Source organism: Centrocercus urophasianus, unplaced genomic scaffold (assembly GCF_019232065.1).
Source record: "Centrocercus urophasianus isolate 14NV4802_14NV808 unplaced genomic scaffold, USGS_Curo_1.0 seq_18, whole genome shotgun sequence".
In the NCBI taxonomy this organism is placed as follows: Eukaryota; Metazoa; Chordata; class Aves; order Galliformes; family Phasianidae; genus Centrocercus; species Centrocercus urophasianus.
This window is the reverse complement of record NW_024884733.1, coordinates 25,896,509-25,915,290: the sequence shown is the minus strand read 5'-3', so window position 1 is coordinate 25,915,290 and position 18,782 is coordinate 25,896,509. Positions and strand designations below refer to the sequence as shown.

General features: G+C 39.4%; 1 protein-coding gene across 9 annotated transcripts in view; it reads right to left on the bottom strand.

Annotated features, from left to right (window-relative positions):
- Nucleotides 1-18,782, bottom strand: part of FGGY (FGGY carbohydrate kinase domain containing) — a 205,156-nt gene that overhangs the window by 99,463 nt on the left and 86,911 nt on the right. For 3 of the 9 annotated variants that reach the window (XM_042819052.1, XM_042819051.1, XM_042819054.1), the window contains 4 exons: nt 10,916-11,128; nt 9,043-9,154; nt 7,266-7,417; nt 559-647 (listed from right to left, as the gene is read on the bottom strand). In XM_042819052.1, coding sequence (XP_042674986.1) covers nt 559-647; nt 7,266-7,417; nt 9,043-9,154; nt 10,916-11,116 — 554 coding nt within the window. In that variant the 5' untranslated portion in view covers nt 11,117-11,128. The other 6 variants (XR_006168847.1, XM_042819049.1, XM_042819056.1 and 3 more) reach the window with 5 other exon arrangements.

Genomic DNA, 18,782 nt, shown 5'->3' with positions numbered 1-18,782 from the left:
CTTCTCAGATGGAGGATTTGTTTATCTGCATGTGTATTTCACTTGTACTAATGTCACTTGAATCAAGATTTTAATGGAGTTCTCTCAAACACCACTGTTTAATTTATCAGCAAGCACTGTATGATGCTTCTGGGGAGTGTTTTACAATGAAGTAACCACTTCTAGATAGATTTTATATGATGTCTTCCATACCCAAAAGAAGCATTTTGTTTCAGTTCTCAGAAAATCAATAAATTTGTCAACAAAAATAGATTTCAAAGCACTATTAGGAGCTTATTTCACAGTAACAAGAGCAACTATATTTATGTCCCAAAATAGAATATAAGACCAATGGACTAACAGTTGTAGCAACATACTGTATATGTGAATTACACTGCTCACAGGAACTGTGTTCAGGAATGTACAATGGAAGCAGGAGATAGGTTCAAGATGTTTTGGAGCAGACTGAATTACAGACAGATGTATGTAACAGCACGTCCAGTCAAAATGAATTAGAGCAGAAACACACATAAGAAGATAGACTCAGATGACTAAATCATCCTGTTACAATTAACATACCTTGCAGTGACACCTGTGGCTTTCCAAGATAAGAAATCCGGAAGATCAAAGAAGTAGCCTGCCTTCTCCCAGCACGACTCTTGTAAGTTCTAGCAAAAAAAAATTAGAGACATACAGATATGAGGGCAGACATGATCACCTCCTTCTTTTAATGGAAATTAAAACAGTTGTGGGGAAAATTTTAATTTTTCCAAATTCAATATCCTGATCTCTCTCCATATTCCTGCACTGCTCACTTTGCAGTGATTTACTGTCTGAAGAACTGAGTTCTTTCCCCACCACAAATTGATCATAAGGGCTTCCCAAGAAAGTTAATGGAGACACATGGTTCAGATCGATAACATGGGATCTTTCAGTTCCCTGCTCAGTGTCAGAGCAGACAGGCACAAAATCAGTAGACAACTCACTTTAAAAACATTTGCTCAAAGCCATGCCTTACTTTCTAAAATAAACCATTTTATATTTATTATTTCTAAATTTTAAGTGCAGGAAGAAAACAAATACCTCTGTGAGCACAGGACAAAGCTTTGCAATCTATTAGGCCAGTTGATCAAAGCAAGCAAGAATCTGTAAGCTTTCTATGAAGCTTCACCCTCCCAAATTGCTTTAAAAATCTCCAATGGTTTTCTAAATAACTGAAACAGTGGCTCATGTAAGCATACATCCTAGCTGGGGTCTCTGGGGCATGGAGACCTGCTAGGTGGCACAGTTTCAGCCAAAAACACACATTTGGTCAATGGTTGCATCTAGCAGGCTATGACAGAGTTGGGGAGGTCCTCCAGAATAAGATGGGAAATTATTTTGGGGCTTCATCTCTATTGAAGAAATCTAAGGGGTGATTTGTTTGCCATATGGTGTATTTGCATTTCATATCCTACCATTTTCATCTACTCTTCATAAGCTCAGGCAAAGGCAACTATAAAAGATTATACAAGATTGCAGATGCAAAGGATTTTTAGAAAAGTATTAAACACTAAGAGTCTTAACAGCTTACTGTGTTAAAAAAAGACTGATGCAACTGCAACTTTTAAACAAAATGTACAAGCTTTGCATGCTTGTTCCAAACTTGAGTGTAGCTTACACACTAGATGTAGCTGGCTACTACTTCCAATTTAACTTTGTATGTGAAATGCAAAGGTGCTCCTTAGCTTAGTACAAAGCTCACTCATCCTATTTCGATCATACAAACCATTCTGCATTGGTTTTTAAGAAGCAACAGAAGTAGATTTACTATTAGTGTTAATCATAAAAGATATTAGATTAAGAACAACTGTGCCCTTCAAGCAAATCTGCTTTATCAGAGATACTCACTGGGTCCTTATTCTATTACTTGGGGAATTCCCAAAAGCCACACGTTAGTGACATTAAAGTATTTTGTTTCATGAACATCCAAATGATTCATTCTTTGCCATCTCAATGCTTTGTCATCACTTATTAGTAAAGAAAGACAAAAAAACCATAGCATATCCTGATGCTTTTTCCAAACAAGTTTAAAAAAGTCTCCATGTTTTTGATACTCACTTAATTTAATTTATTTTTACTTGTAGTCAAATCTGTGACCACATTAAAAGCACGATGGAAAAGATCCGGGAACATTCCCAGTACTGTATTCATATCCTGCATCTCAGCCATCAAACTCACTGCTAAAGAAACACATTCAACCTTTCAACTGAGGGGCACCCATGGATGCTTCTTTCATTTAAAAAGAAAACAACCACAGAATTGCAGAGGTTGGAAGGGACCTCCAGAAACTGAGTCCAACCCCGGGCTAAAGCAGTAACCCTACAACACGTTGCATAGGCAGGCATCCAGCTGGGTCTTGAGTATCTCCACAATCTCTTCGTTGTGACAAAATACAACACTTCTCAACAGTTATTCAGAATTATCTGGAGATTTTAAAGTAACTGTGGGTAATGAGTTTAAGAATTATGAAGCACAGAATCTTCGGTCTTCCTAGACCAGAAGGATAAAAGTGAGAGATGGGAGAACTGGTACAGAGGTCAAGAAATAGGTAGAGGCCATTTCTGCCAAGTCAAAAGATTATCATGAAGCCATGCTGCACAATTTTGTTTCATGCTATGCACGCTGCTCACCTATGAGTTGGGCTGAAATGCACACACATGTAGAACTTCACATGAGCTTTTCTACACAACAGGATTTTTCAGAAACACATAGGAGTGTTCTCCTTGAGAACAAGAAAGGAGCTTTCAGATTTGTACTTTAGTGCTTTGCTGAGGTATTTTATTTCTGTATTGGAAACTTCTGCTTTTACTAGCTATATTATTTTCTTGTAAGATTAAGTGATCATCAGACAACTAAAAGTAGTGAAAATGCTTTTACCCCCACACCAGAACTAAAATATGTAGACAAACACCAAAACTTGCCTAACTTTCATAATTGCTGATACAGACTAAATGTGCATTGGAAAATACTAAATGTCTTTACAGACAGCTTTTATATCCAAACTCTGTTGGACACTGGATTAATTTAAGATGGGCTTGAAGTAAAGCTTACGATTTAGCACAGGGCATTGGCCTGTATTTCATGGCTACTTATCAGTCAAAACCCACACATTCTGAAACCATCCCAAATTGGTGTGTGAGAAACCTAGATTAAAACCAGCAGGGACAGATGGAATCAGAAAGATGTTTTACCATTTAGAGTAAAAAAAAAAAAAAAGTTGGCATGAGCATTCAAGTTCCATATCAGGTTAAGATCTAAGTCATCTGAAAATGAGACACACTCACTGAATAATAGTCTGCTCTTCCCAACTCAACCTGAATTTTGAATCCCAATCTCCTAGGCAATCTGCATGAACAGACTGAAGACAATACACACACTCACGAGGACATAAGAAACTGATGTCCCACACCCTATTCCGACTCAGACAAAGCAAGAACTTAGAACTTCCATCTCCCACACTTCAGAACTAATGCCAAGCCATGTGATAGAGCTCTTCTCAGACATCCAAGATAAACTGTAGGCACTATTAAAATCATTGCTGGAGCCAGGGCTGCAGACTGATCAGTTTTGCAACTGTAAGTTGCACTCAAAAAAAATAAAGATAAAAAAAACCCTAAATAAACAACACAAACAAACAACACCTCCCTTCCCTCCCCCCCAAAAAAAGCTCAACCCACCAAATGAATCACCAGATTCATCTTAAGGCCTTAAACGTGTTCTTGGGGCTAAGAGTCCACCTTAGAAAGTAAGCTGTAAGGATAAGTCTACTGCCAAAGGTGGAAAATTCTGCTTTGGTGCATCACACTGTCTCCACAGACAAGACATTGTCTTAGACACCTGCAGATGTTTCCAAATCCATGAGGCAGCCTCGGGGTAGCACCAAAAGTCAGGCAAATATCATAGTCCAGGTCAGGCACTGCCACGTGCACAACAGAAACACAGACCAGAGCTATCAAAGGCTGAGTTAACTGGAGCTGTAAAAAGGGATGAAGGAAAAGCTGTGGGAATGTTCATAAAGATCATCACACTGTAGCAGAGTTGAGAGATTCTCAGAGGTGCAGGTGTTCCAAGCATTCCAGATGTTAGTCTTTTTTTTTTTTAAGGCTATTTTGCTTGATTAGTAACTGCTACCAAAAGCCCGACTGAACAGTCCAAAGTACAATCTATGCAAACATGTCTAACTTATGCATGGATTTTGATAGCAAAAAGCTGTTAAAGCATTTATAAACAGTCCTTGTCAAGAGTTCAGTTTCAAACCCAGTAGCTTGGATTCTGTTCACTAAACATGGAGTTGAGAGCTTTTTATTGGTAAAATCTTACCAGTTGCATTCAACAGAACAAAATCAGCTGCAAATGCAATAAAGAAGAGGACATACACAACAAATATGTTGCTGCCAAGCTAATGCCCCTCCATAGCCAGGAAAATACATGTTTTAATTGTTTCTGCAAATTATCCCTTTGGCTGATAAAGCTGCAAGTCATGGGTGTACAAAAACAAACTAAAAGAACGATGATGCATAAAAATGTGGCTGTAACTGAAGATGTGTTCAGTGAAAGATCACTGACAATGTGCCATAAAAAAACATGAAGAAGATAAACTGAGAATTATCAATTTTAGTTATCAATTGCAAGGGATTTCTGCTACTCATTCACTCTGATTTTATTTTTTTTTGCTGGAGGGAGGATCTTCTCACCATACTTAAATATGAGGTGTGAAAATACACTATAGGAAAACTGCATTCCATCTGGGGACAGTTACCAAGCAAATACCTATTCCCAGTTCAGCACGCTCCACCCATCTGGAATATGCTACAGCATATGGGATGAATGCTTTTTAGAAATAGCTGATTTGTAATGCCATTAATATGACAAAAATGTAACAAGCATCCTCCTGTTTTGGCACAAGCCACAATCAAATCTCCAGCCAAAAATTAGTAAACAAGATTCTCTCTTCTGCTACCTTTGGGGAAAAAAAAACAAAACACTAATATTAATTCTAGAGCAGAACCAACAGTAACTCTTGCAAGATAATTCAAAAAAAAAAATTGATATCTAAGGAAATTATAGCAAGGTAAGAGAATTATCTGCTTATTCTGAGAGATTCAGTAACTAAGGACTACTTTCTTTTCCACTTTAGTTTACATTTTTACTTATCTTATGGCGTTCAGGAGGACTTTGTCAGCATTATCTTTCAGCTGGCTTCTAAATATTTGTGAAAGGATAATAATCTTTTTTTCCAACTTTATCTACAACATTCCACACTCTTAATTCAGCTGACAACATTCCAAATTCAAGTGTGACTGTACCTGTAGAAAGTAGATTTAAAAGGAAGATATTCATTTTGGTTTACATATTCTGCAGATCTAACATTTAAATGGATCCTCTCAGCACACAAGGAGCAAAGAAACAAAGTGCTGCTCCTAAGTGAGCCACTAATGTTGACAAGAAAGCCCCAGAAGCTTTATCCAGCAGCTGCATTCAGTTGATCATTTACTGCAAAATGACCTACAAGCAAACTTCACAGGCAGTGCTGACTTTGCCATATGAGCACCTATCTTCAGTCACAGACATCAGGACCCTCCAATTAATTTCATGCAGAGCAGCCACTGGATGCCAGGGCATAAAGTGATTCATCAGTGCTCAAACTGAATGTAAGCTAATACAATTCAAACAAAAGATTGCAAAGAAACTTGTTAGGTCCTCCACAGTCTGGTTTCTTAATTTGAAATAAAAATGTGATAGAGTGAAATAATTAAATGTATAGAATATGCTCTGAAGCCTCTACTTTCTAGTTCTTCCTAATCTCTGCACAGTGAAAATGTAAAGTGATCAAAAGAAACACACAGATAAAATACTACATGAAAAAGAAAATCTAGAAGAAGCTGAGGAGAATAACTTACAATTTGGATGAATAACTGCAACATCCTTCCACAAATAAATACAAGTCATTTATAACAGGAAAATTACAAGAAATAAAGACCAGAATCTACTCCTTGTGTAATTAATTCAGCTCACTCATCATGGTGAAGTCATCTTCAGTATAAATTCTAGTAAGAAAAGATGACAGAAGTGGAAAGCACAGTTAGGTCACCTCCCCCTTCTCCTTTCTCTTCATTACTTCCAGAAGTTCACAGTAAATTTGATAAGTGATATTCTTTAGGAATACCTAAAATTGTTTAGATGAAAATTCTTAGAAATTTCTTTCCAGAAACTCAAGGTCAGGTAATGATAGGGGACATTTAGGGTAGGTGTCAGGAAGAAGTTTTTCACTGAGAGGTTGTTGAGGTGTTGGGTTGAAGTTGCAGATGCTCCATCTCTGGAGGTGTTCAAGGCCAGGCTGCATGGGGCCGTGGGCAGCCAACTCCTTTGATTCATCCAGCGGGTGGCAACCCTGACTGCAGCATGGGGTTGGTGCTCAATGATCTTTGAGGTCCCTTCCAACCCAAGGCACTGCACTGAAACTGGCAGAAAGTAATCTACATTTGGCCAAGCATCAACACCGAACGTAAAAGCCAGACTAGAGGAGGTTTTGAAAAGTTCAAGTGGTGAGTATTTTTCCTTTTCTCTGACAGTTGTTAAAAACACAAGAAAGAAGCAGAGTTTCGCATTTTGAACAGAGCATCTCCCTTCTACAGATGATCTACTTCCTAGAGATGACATGCAACTAAATTCTTCAGCTCCTTCTTGGAAAGCTGATGAAGCTCAAACTAGATTGCCCTGTGAGCAGCCGAAGGCATCACACATTCCCTCACTGTTGGATGCAATGTCTCAAAGGCAGTAATACATCCAGCAAGGATGCCCAGTGCTGAGACACTGCTGCTTTCACACTGATACAAAAACCAACCCAGAAGTGGAACCTAAGCCCTTTTTAAGCATGTTCAGCTACAATATTTTAAGCCTGTGTACAGCTCCATAACTAAATACTAGGATACTTCCAGGACACATTCATCACTTGCACCGAAACTACTAAATACATCTGGTCTTAAAATTACATAAGAAAAGCATATTAAAAGTTTTCATCTGAGAAAAACTGAATCTCACTAAAATTAATCTCTAAATAATCAAGAGGTAAAAAAAATATCTCAAAACATCTTCATCGCATCTTAAGGCTGGCCTTACCTTGCACATCTCTGAGCTCAGCGCTAAGGTCAAAGAACTTTGCTTCTGAAATATCATTCTCAGGCATTTACAAATAAAATGATATTAATCACTACTAAAAACACTGCAATCTTAGAGGCACTCACTTCCTTTATCCACAACAACTTAGGAGGCTGCATTTCCACAGACATCACTCCCCCAACGTAGCTCAAAATCCGGTGTTGCGTTGCATTGATGCGGTCTACTTGACTGACTGCACGATGGTCCATCCACATAATAACATTCCTGTTGTTTTGCCCTTTAAAAGACAATAGAATAAAACAGAGATTGGTTTAGGTCCTGTATAACTCCACACAATATTCTACGTTACTAGGCAGTAAGCTGCTTCACGCTTACACCTCTACATGGAAAACTCTAGTACATAAATGTGCTAATAATTCACAGTAGGTGGCTAGAGATAAAATTCTAGCCAACTTTTAAGGCATGCTGAGGGCTGAGAATGCCCTGAGACTCAAACTAGTCAGGCTTGTGAGAGTCCAACAACTGTGACAAGCTATGCTTTTGGAAAGTATGTTTCATTCAAATAACCCAAACTACTGGACATGATACACATTTATTTTAAAACACACCAAAAAAAAAAAACCATTTTAAATTCCTACTCATCCAAATATGACAAAATCTGAGCAAATAAGTTATAAATTGAAATAAACTTGGCCAGTCAATTAATTAAAGAGTAATAAGGGATTCTTTTTCCTATTCTATAGTTAAGAGAAAACTATCCTAAATTCTTCCAAAAATACTTGCATGGCTGTAGTTGACCAAACTATGTTTATTTTGGGTGTGGAAGGTAAAAGCATTCAGCAAGTCTGTGTAACACATCAGAACAAAAAGCAAAAAACATTTGAGTTAAATTAACCAACAAAAGTCCTACTAAACAGGTGAAGGAATAATTCAAGTGACACTTCACATCACTCTCTTGCTGAGTACAGTGCATACTCAACTCCACAGAAGAGCCACTCATGCATTTCAATCTTGAAAACATACTCCAAGACAAGTCAGGTCTATGAGGAGCAATGCTACACTAAATATTGGACTCAAACAATTTAGCCCTCCCAAACTGCCTGCAATGAGCTTAGTGCATGCCCAGTGTGACAGCATTCTGTCTGTTCTTCTCTTATATTTGATAGCACTGTTTAAAGCCCAAGTTCTTGAGGATATCGGACAGCAAAAAGTGAGAACTGAATTTGACTCAGTAGACCAAAACAGCCCCAGACATCATCAGATACTGAACAGATCAAAGACTCTCAAACTGAAATATTATCTTTCCTAAATTTAGCAAAGGACATTTTGGGGACAAAGCTGCCTTTTTTTTTTTTTTTTTTTTTTTTTTTTTTTTTTTTAAATAAGGATAGGAGATGACAAATAAATATGAGAATAGAAAGGGTAAAACAACAGAACTGTGATTATGGCTATGTAACTGCTGAATTAGGTGCCTCCCAGTCATAAATGGGATTGTGTGAGGGGAAAAGAAGGCTTCTGAAGTATCGACTTAAAAATTAATAACAACTTTATTTTCTTTTTAGAAAAAGGCACCAGACTGTTTCAGAGGCTTAGCACTGTCCTAGGCAAAGACAGAACACCAGTGTAATAAAAATATGCAAGCTCAACCTCCTGCTTGCAACTCTATGACAGAAGAGGCAGTCAGGCTACACTAATACTACATTTCTAGCATTCCTTTAGCCAGTGTGGGCAGGTATTCACACAGACAAGAAAAGCCATGATTAGTAAAGTCTGAATGAGGATGAAACATCTAAAAATTGAAAATGAGCAGAGACCTCTAAGAGACAGCCCCTCTGATCCACTACGAAGGAGTTTGGTGTTAGGATGCCAAACAGAAAGCAATTCATCTCCCTTTTGTCCTACCTTGTGAGTTGACTGCCAAAGGTTGGAACTGTTTATCCACAACAACAAGGGAGCACGTAGCATCAAATCCAATGCCTCGAATCTGGCTGGCATCAACATCACAGATGACTTTCTGCAAATATATAATGCATACACAAATACAAAGAAATCCATGTATATGGCTTACCATGTGAACTAAAGAGCACAGAAAACAAGTTAGAAATTCAAACTCAAATTACAAAAATTAAGAGGTCCAGTATTCCTTAATAGCTCAATCTGAATGCTAATAAAAATGTAGCCAACAGTCAAAATTTGTTTTTCAAAACTGTATTCAAACATATATGAAAAGATCTTTAACAGGCTTCGAATCTTTCTAGCACTGTTATTTCTTTTTTAAAAGTTCTGCTGCATATGAAACCTGGAGACAGGATTAGGGTTATGCATTTCCATCACTTCATTCAGTTTGCAGGTGGCAAATGAGTGAAGTATCTTATGAAACTGCTCTGGTAATACAGTGCCATCATTTTTGTTACAAAATAAAGGGTCCCAAAAATAAATTGCTGTCAAGTTGGTCAAAACCTAAAGCAGTGCTAATACAACTGTAATGCAAACCTTTTCAGAAACTCTGCTACCAAGAGTTTGGAAAGCTTACTTTCAGAAAATAATCTGAAAAACTCATCACCCCCAAAAGATCTGAATTTCATGGCTTCAAGCAGCACTGGAGAAAAATATATAACACCCACATGGATCAAGAGCTATGTAAAGTTGCAAGGCATTTAAAATGTAACGCAGTAATAAATTGCCACTTCTGAGCAACAATAAAAATATCATTATCTTAATTAGTACTATAATGAAAGACTTCAGACTTGCAACAGTGCCAGTGTCTTATTGGCTTTGTAAAGCCCAAGGTTCCAGAGACCATATTTTAATCGTTTAAATATGAGATTGTATTTAAAGATCAAGAAAAAAGCAATTCACAAAGAAAAGCCAAATAACTTGCTCTGTCTGTAATATCAGGCTGCTTTCCCTGTCATTCCTGTCACACTACTCTTCTCCTTCCCCTCCCCTCACCACTTGTCTCCTTCATCGCAGAAGATTTCTGCAGAGCCAAGCTCATTGATGTTTGAAAAGGCTGACCAATAGCAAGAGAAAGAGCAAACTGCCCATCTGCAAATTACAAAGCATGTCATGAATATTTAAAAAAATAACCTTAGATCGTGGAGCAGGCTGTGGCTTTATTACAGAGGATGAAATAGTCTGCGTGTAGTCTGCCAAGCAAGGTCAGTCATTTACCACCAGCATGTACAGGTGGATCCTTGGATCCCTTATAATTAGGTTTATTTCAGTCTATTTTTAAGCTTGATACTATCTACAAATACATAAAATTTCAGTTTTATAACACCAGACAGATGTCTTAATGGGGATCACAGGTGATAGACATATGAGGCACCATCCATAAAACAGACTGAATTTCTATAATTGCTCCTTTTTGTCTGCAGTGCAACACCACACACACCTCTAAAGGGATGCATTATCAGTTCTTAGCAATCTCAACTCCTCAGAGAAACTGTTTGTGGCTAAAACATGCAGCAGTGGAACAAAAATCCCTGATGAGAATCCCAAAGGCAGTGGAAAAGTCCTTTAGATCTAACATAAAAAGGAAAGGCTTTCCTCCTCTTTTCCATTATATCACTCTGGCCTTCTGCTCCTCACATGAATAACAGGCACTGTGAAGCTACATATCCTAAAGATGCCTTGAATGTATGCAGGTGGTTCAAGGTAGAGAAACATGGCAGAACTGAATATTAAAGGCCAGTGACCGAAAGACTTCCAACTTCCAAACTTTGAAGCGCTGCTTGAAACTCATCTCCTTCATTTCTTTTCCTTCAGGTACCTTGGTGACTGCACAACAAGCAGCCCATATGTCAGCAGAGGATTGTTCATAGTGGTCTGGTTGAGGTTCCCAGATCTGTATTGGTTGCTCTGCGTGCATCACTACTGTCCCAAACTCATCTACCAGAGCAGCACGAACACTTGCTGATCCAACATCAATTCCAACATAGTATTTCACTGAAGTCTGCCTCTCACTGTGCATTTTCAGTACAGCCTGTGAGGAAAAATAAAGTAAACAAGTAAACAAATTGAGCTTAAAAAAAAAAACATAAAATGACAAGCAAAGTTATGCTGAACAGGAAACGAGATGCTGTGTAAGTTCTTGTTTGGTAACTTCTTTGCAACAAGTCTTCACACAGCATTTTTCGATTAATTTGAGTTTTCAGGCCTTGGACTAGTTTTTCTGTTTTTATCTCCAACGTTTGTAACTGGCTCTAGGGAACCTAAGGGGGTTGGACTGAATGATCTCCAGAGGTCCCTTTCAACTCCTAGGGTTCTCTGATTCTGATTGCATCTAAGTTGCACGGAACAGAAGTTCCTGAAAAGGAAAATGTGAATTTGCACGTATGAGCATGCATGCTCTGATAAAGCTCATGCATGCACACAAGGAACTGAGCAGTAGTCATACACTATCATATCTGTATAAAGGAAAAAAGAAGGAAGGAGACAGGGAGCAAATGAAAAGGTCTGGATGCAAACTCAGCAGTAACTGGGAGCTGATACCTTACATGTTCAACCCAGATGCTCCTGGGTTTTCCTGAATTCTGGCAGATGGGAAAGCTGCTAACAAGCAGTAAATTGGATTCACTTGTGAAAAAGACAGGAAGTAACACCTCAGCCATGTCAATGCATTGATGCAAACAAATTAGGCTCCTGAAGCAGTGAAAGGGGTTGTGTGCCTGGCTTCACTGAGCTCTGAACTGAAGCAAGATGAGGAGGCAGGAGCCAATGCCTCCCATGTAGCCAACAAGCCAAGGAGTGGCAAATCACTGCTGGACCAGACAGCGAGTCAGGCTGAATTCTGCAGAGTCTGAAAACTGTTCCCTCCTCCCCTCAGAAAGTGGTGTGATGCTGAGAATTCAAATAGCTAAGTGACAATCCGGCACATCTTAACCAACTTTGAGCCTTGCAAAGGAAAGAAAAAAAACCAACTGAAAAATAAACTGCTCAGGTTTCTAAGAGCTATCCACTAGGAATTCACATGATTTTAAAGACTTAGAAAATAATTTGCTGAAATTACTTCATTAAGTTATGAGAACACCCCAGGAAATGTGTGCCTGCTTACTGGCAACCTAAAAGAACAAAGTGAGCCTAAATCGATTGATTTAATTATTCACAATGAATTGCTTACTTCACTGTACCACATTTAAATAAATGACATTTTTATATAGTGATAAATGCACTGCACTTAATTTCTAAGCTTGTCCTTAATTAATAGTTAACATTAACATTTAATCAATCTGGGAAATGTTAATTAAGAGCTGATACAAAGCATTCGATAGGTCACACAAGCACCACATCAGTGCTTGCATGAATCTCCTACCAAAACTCAGAAGCATACAGAACTGAGCTGGTGCTTGGAGAAAAGGAAAATATCAATTATCATTGGGTCATTTACAGAGCAACAAAACAGCTGTACCTGAAATCAGCCCAGTTATCCCAAGCAAGCGACCTGGATGACATCTGTTTATAAAAGACTGGTTGTTTAGGGGGGAAGGACATGGGAGAAGGGGAAAAAATTCTGAAAGTTCTGCTTAGCAGAACAATAAGGTTGGTCACATTTCAAATTAAGCCTATGTGTGATTTTTTTGGCAATAACTAAATTTACTGGCTTAGTATATGCAAAACACAATAGAAAAAGCATTGGTACCCAGAACTCTTAGACTTCTTTCTATCTTCAGACAGTAACAGCTGATCATACAGCCAAGTCAATTGCACTCCATTTCAGAAGTAATGTTTGTACCCAAAGCAGCTATCACGCAGCATTCTGCGTGCACAAAGGAAGGGTTACTAGGGCAAATTGTACACATCATCAGCTTTAAAAAAAAAAAAGAAAAACCAACAAAAAAATAGATTTAGAAAATATAGATATCAAAGCTACAGGGTACACTGCGGTATTGGTAGAAACCCTAGCCACTCTCCTTCAGCATCCTGATTCTGTGTGGTAAATTAGGTGCAATACACAGTAATCTTGCTAAGCAGGGTCATCTGCTCACGAGATGAGCAATCAGCTAAAAATAATGGTGTGCCATGAGGCTAACACCTAGGGATATTGGCAAGAAAGCTCACTTTATTTGCTTGGCCCTGGCTCTATGACCTGGTCTGGTTGACAAAAGCTAATGCCTCCGACAAAAAGAGGACAATTCTCCTGCGATTGGTGATTAACACTGCATCTGTCAGCTGGGATACTCACAGCACTCTGCATCTTCCTCCTAGCCCTCGGCTGCAAAAGGAGCTTTAAAACATTCTTATCAACAGATGATGATCACTTTTTAGAGCAGAAAAAGCCTGGCTGCAGGTGCTGCTATCTACCTGCTAGAAGGTTTACAGTAAGGAGGAAATTGCATGAAACTATCCCTGCTGCTATCTCGTGCATTTCCCAGTTCTCCCCTAGTTTGGCACTGCCTTTGGCTGCTGACTCACAAGAAGAGAGTAAGCCACAAGTTGCAAAGCTGATTTTATTTTTTTAAACGTAGGCAAATCTTTCTTGCTTTTCACAAACAGCAAAAGGAGTACTTCACTTTGTATCCTGCCTTCTCACACGCAGCTTTACTCCCAACTACTTCCCCTCCCTGTATGGCAGCACTGATTTTATTAATGTATTCTGCTGGTTAGAGAACAAATTTACCAGATGTTAGAGAATTAAGCTCATAGTACCTCCTACTCAGCACTTATAATTATAGCTTTGCATTGAATTCTTCCCACAAACATTTGAGATCTGGAATCCAATCAGCCCATGTAATATTTACTCTTTTTTCCTTACTAAGCAACCAGGATGCACACATGTGAGTGATCGTGCAGGACGCCAAGCTTGTCTGCATGCTCAAGCAGCATCTATCAGTTTATAAATATCCCTTATTTTATTTCTGTAAATTGATGGACGTGAGCAAGAAACCAAGTGTGACAGACCTGAACAGTGAATACAACAGACCTATTTAAAATCGTATTTCTCTAAGCAAAAATCACCTAGCATTACAAAGAAATATTTTGCTATCTTGCAGAAAAAGGCTAAAGGTTAATCTTTTCTCAAGTGCAGCAAACAGCCAATGCTGTTCAAAGTATGGCTTCTCTAAAAAAGGATCTGATCTGCTTGCAAAAACATCAGTGGATGCCAAGGGCTTTTCTGGAATGCCACTCACATTCCACAAGAAGCACTGTCATCTCCAGCTCATAAGTGTCACCAACAAGGGAGTCTGCCTAGAGGTGCTTCTTGAGGACCTCCGAACTCAGTAATAAGGCTGGCTGAAAATATTTAGCCAAAGTACTTCGTTTAGAATTTGAAGATGAATGTTCTTATTCTCAATATTCCTTCTGTACAGGAGGAGACTCCAAATTACAAATGAAGAAATGGACCTGTGAGCTGGAAGAAGCTCTTTCCAGCTCTTCTGTCTCCAGCACAAACGTCCTGTTTTGGAATCTGGACACCAACATTTATTGCCATGTGCAAATGAAATTTTGTTTTGCACTAAAACTCCATGTTGCATTTTGCATCTATTGGAACCTTTGCCTACAGTTTCTGCAGTCAATATAATAAAAACAAAGAACCAGAAAAACAGCTGAAGACAAAGTCCTGCAGGTGAACAGTCACAGGTCAACTCCTTGAGCACAATATTCCTAAAAACACAACAAACTACGTGATGCAATGCAGCAGAGTAGTGAGCTGTAGGACATAGCAGGCAAACTCCTGCGGCCAAGAAAAAAAGGCCCCCAGAACTTCAATCCAGTTTTGTTGGTCTGCTGCAGACTGGGGCCTCATATGTGCAAGTTATTATTTGAGCTTGCAAACAGAACGAGGAGAAAAAAATAGCAAATTTAAAAAGACATTCGCAACTTTACTATGTTACAGTCCATGACTAAAACTGCTAACGCAGGACAAGCCAAATCTCCCTCCTAACACTGAAAAAGCAATGGTCTCTTTCTTTGCAAATCACAGCAGGGACAGAACGCCTTTTCAAACAAGTGTTTATGATCAAAGAGCTACAGCATATGATAAATATTTATATGGCCCATTAAATACTAGTCTCTATAAATATTAACCAAAATGTACATGCTGGAAACCACTTGACTTCCCAGTTTATCTTTACACAAATGTGCTAGTTTTCCCACATAGGCAAGGAAAAAAGAAAGTGGGGTAGAACTGTAACTTGCAACAATATTAGTTTAGTTTTTGGTGGGTTTTTTTTTGTTTTGTTTTGTTCTTTTTTTTAAAGAGAGAAAACCCTTAACAGCCTTTTTAAATTAATATAAACAACAAGTGCTAAGTAACCACATGACTGTTCATTACAACTACTAAATTCCATTCACCCTACCTTATTTCATGGTTATCAACCTGCAGGACGTACCTTTCTGTTAAAGCTACAGGACCAGAGGGCTGCACACAAACACACACAGGCTGAAGCTCAGTAGAAGTATTTATCAGCTGCAAGTGTGGCTTACGTGGTTTCATGAGATGAAATAAAAGGAATTGTGAAGGACTGGCACGTCTCCTTTAAACTTTGATCTTTGGAACGCTGCAGGCTGCCTGGATGCAGAGATCATGGGTAAACAGTATGTTTTTAGTAGTGCAGCTGTGCTTTTCTGTGGGTTACTAGGAAAAAGATTAACAGGCTCAAGTTAGGCTTCATAATCTTAGTGTGAAAAGATCTAAATATGTTAAATAAAAGGTGTTTGTCAGTTGTAGAAAGATGATAAAATGAAAGAAGCATTTTCGATATTACATACGAAATGCAACACTGTTGCCTTTCTAGGGTTCCAGTAAGCTACCAGAGCTGGTGGTAGAAGAGTGGCAACCACTGTTTGAATGTTCCTTTTCCAGGATCTTTAACTGCTGCGTGGATGGGAAGAGACAAAGGTACATTTCTGTGGGAAAGTAAGAGCAGATGGAAATGCTGAAGGCCAGTATTAATACAGAATTATACCCTTCCCTGCCCAAGGGACCGTGCTACAGCTATCAACAAGCACTTATTTTTCTGCTTTTTAACAGCAAACAAAACGAAAACAAGGAGAAGAGCACACCTCACCTCCCTTTCTCTTCCCCAAACCAGGCACACACAAAGAAGATCTCTGAGATTTCAAAATTTGAGGATAACAAAAGTGGAGTAAATAAAAGCATGCTGAACTAGTATGTTAATCACTGCCTTCTTCACTATAAACCAAATAATCTCCGTCATCTATCCCTACTAAACTCTGCAGAGCCTTTTCACATCCTAGAACAAGGGGAAGCAGCTGAACATAGTGGAATGCTCTCGCTTTGGTAGCAGGACCAGCCTCCAACACCCAGTCCCATAACACTCAGATTGCTCCTCCAAAGCTTTCCTACTTGCCCTGCCCCCAGTGCTGTAACATCATCTCAATAAATCCTACCACAGGTCTGGAAATATTCTACTACTTTCTAGTATCTGCTTTTTTCCACTCTATAAATTATTCACTATGTACTAATCTTCTCTAATGTCTCTCCATATCTTTTTTTTTTTTTTCCCCTCTCCGTGTCCAAGACAAAACCATTACTTCATCACTACCTTCTGCCCTTTAATTCTATCTTTTGTATTTTAAATCCTTTCAAGCCAAACCACCTTCACGTACCCTGACAAAAAGCACATCACGCCCCGGTTCATCCTGCTGCAACTTAACAGACCACTCCAAGCTAAGTCACTTGAAACAAGAAAGTAGCATGCAGTAGAAAATGACTAAGCAAATTATTCCAATAAATGAGATCCAGAACTCATTTATTTTCAGTTTCTATGCCTACTTAGAGATCTCCAAAGAACAGCAGGAAGACGTCAACATGGCCAGTGTCAGCAAATATCAAATTCATAGATGCTCAACAGCGCTGTTTTTCTGTAGAGTCTGCTCTACTCCAGATTTGCACTATCACAGAAGCGACTCTGCCCTTGCAGTTCCACTCTTGAGCTCACACTAGAAGATACAGTCCATATTGCCACTGACGAAATAAGAGCAATAGCATGCTGAACTCTGGTTCAAGAGAGGCATGTGGCTGCACCAGGTGGTGCTCAGGAGCACAGAGGTGTCTATTAAAGGTCAAGGACTTCAAACTATGGGCAATTCCCTATGCATTGGCCTTCAAGGAGCATTTGCACAGAGGAATCCAGCCTGCAGAAGACTAACGGCTGCTGCTCCCCTTGGTCTTCTCTGGAAGGACGCTCAGGGCTCCCATAGCTGCAGTGCACCCTGAGAGGCCCTCCATTGCAACCACCAGAGACAATGCTGCAGGATGCTCCCAGTCCCCAGCCACAGGCAGGTAGAACAAACACTGACTAGTTCTCCCACTTCAAGATTTTGGTACTTGACAGCGATAGGACTGCTCTGTTTCTTCCCCAGCTTGCAGCTACGCCTTACAAAAGCTGTCAGTTCAACTCTCTGCTCTGCTGCTTGTCTAACTGCTGGAACAGCAGGAAGCAGCTGCAGCCGGGAGCTCTCAGGAAAAAGGAAGGCCAAGCAAAGAACCACAAGAACACGTAAATTAGAGATGAGGAGCGAAGGCATGAGCTATTAGGGAAATCCAGCGGCTCCAACTCTCATGGGGCTATCTTAGCCCTGCCTGGACAGGGCATCACTTCCAAAGCAGGGTCAGATCCTGCATCCACTGAAGTGGCAAAACTCCCGAATTAGCAGTTCATGATTAGACTCCTGATACTTGTGAACATCACAGGTGCACTCTCAAGCTGCAGGATTTGAATGCTTGCCATAACCTGCAATTTGTCAAACAGAGGAAACGTTCATCAGCCCATGCCAAGACACAATTCTCACGCTGAAAAACCGAAGGAATTAGGAGGGTATAGAGCTGCACCCTTTCTTCTCCACAACCTGAAAACTACAATCATACAACACATGCACACCAACCTATGTAGATCACTCTCTCCTTCACACTGCAGCTGCATGCATCCCTGAAGGCTGTTCTAATGATCTGGCAATCAGGCATCTCCCAAATGACACTGCAGAATGCTAGAAGCTCTGGAAGAAGATGTTCTTGCTTACATTGACTGTGAAGGGGAAAAAAAGCACAATCTGGCTATTGTAGAGATTGTAGCAGTAACAGCTTCAGACTAGCTGAAAGGAGGCAACAGGCTCCAAAATGACTGACATACCCAAATGGTTGGATCCATCCACTTATTAATGTAATGCTAAGGAAGACGACCTTTCTTATTCATGTCCACCACTCTATCCTAACCCACACTGAGCAGGTAGAACAGCACCAGTTCACTGGTTGTAAAAGTGCCAGGCTCCTGTGTTGTGACTTCTGTGTTGTTGCAGGGTTTTTTTTTATTCTATGTTAAAACAAACGAAGAAAATATCGCCTAAGTTATAAAATACAAGTTGGAGTAAAAGATGGTTCAAAAGGCAAGGACAGCTCCTGTAGCCATACATGCTCTAGCTTTAAAATGCATTCTGGAGCAAATAAGCCTTGATATCGCGAGCTTCAATGCAGGTACATAAGCTCACCTGGGTAAATGAAGTTATTATGCTACTGTAGCTATCAAATTAGTAGGTTAGTGCTGATACGGTAACTTTTCACACTGCTAGTGTTCAGTGCTCCATCAAGGACAAACTTGGCCCTAGCTGTGCAATTATGTATCAGTAGATCAGTATAAAAATAATTTGTTCTGAGTCCATAGCTTTACAAAATGACA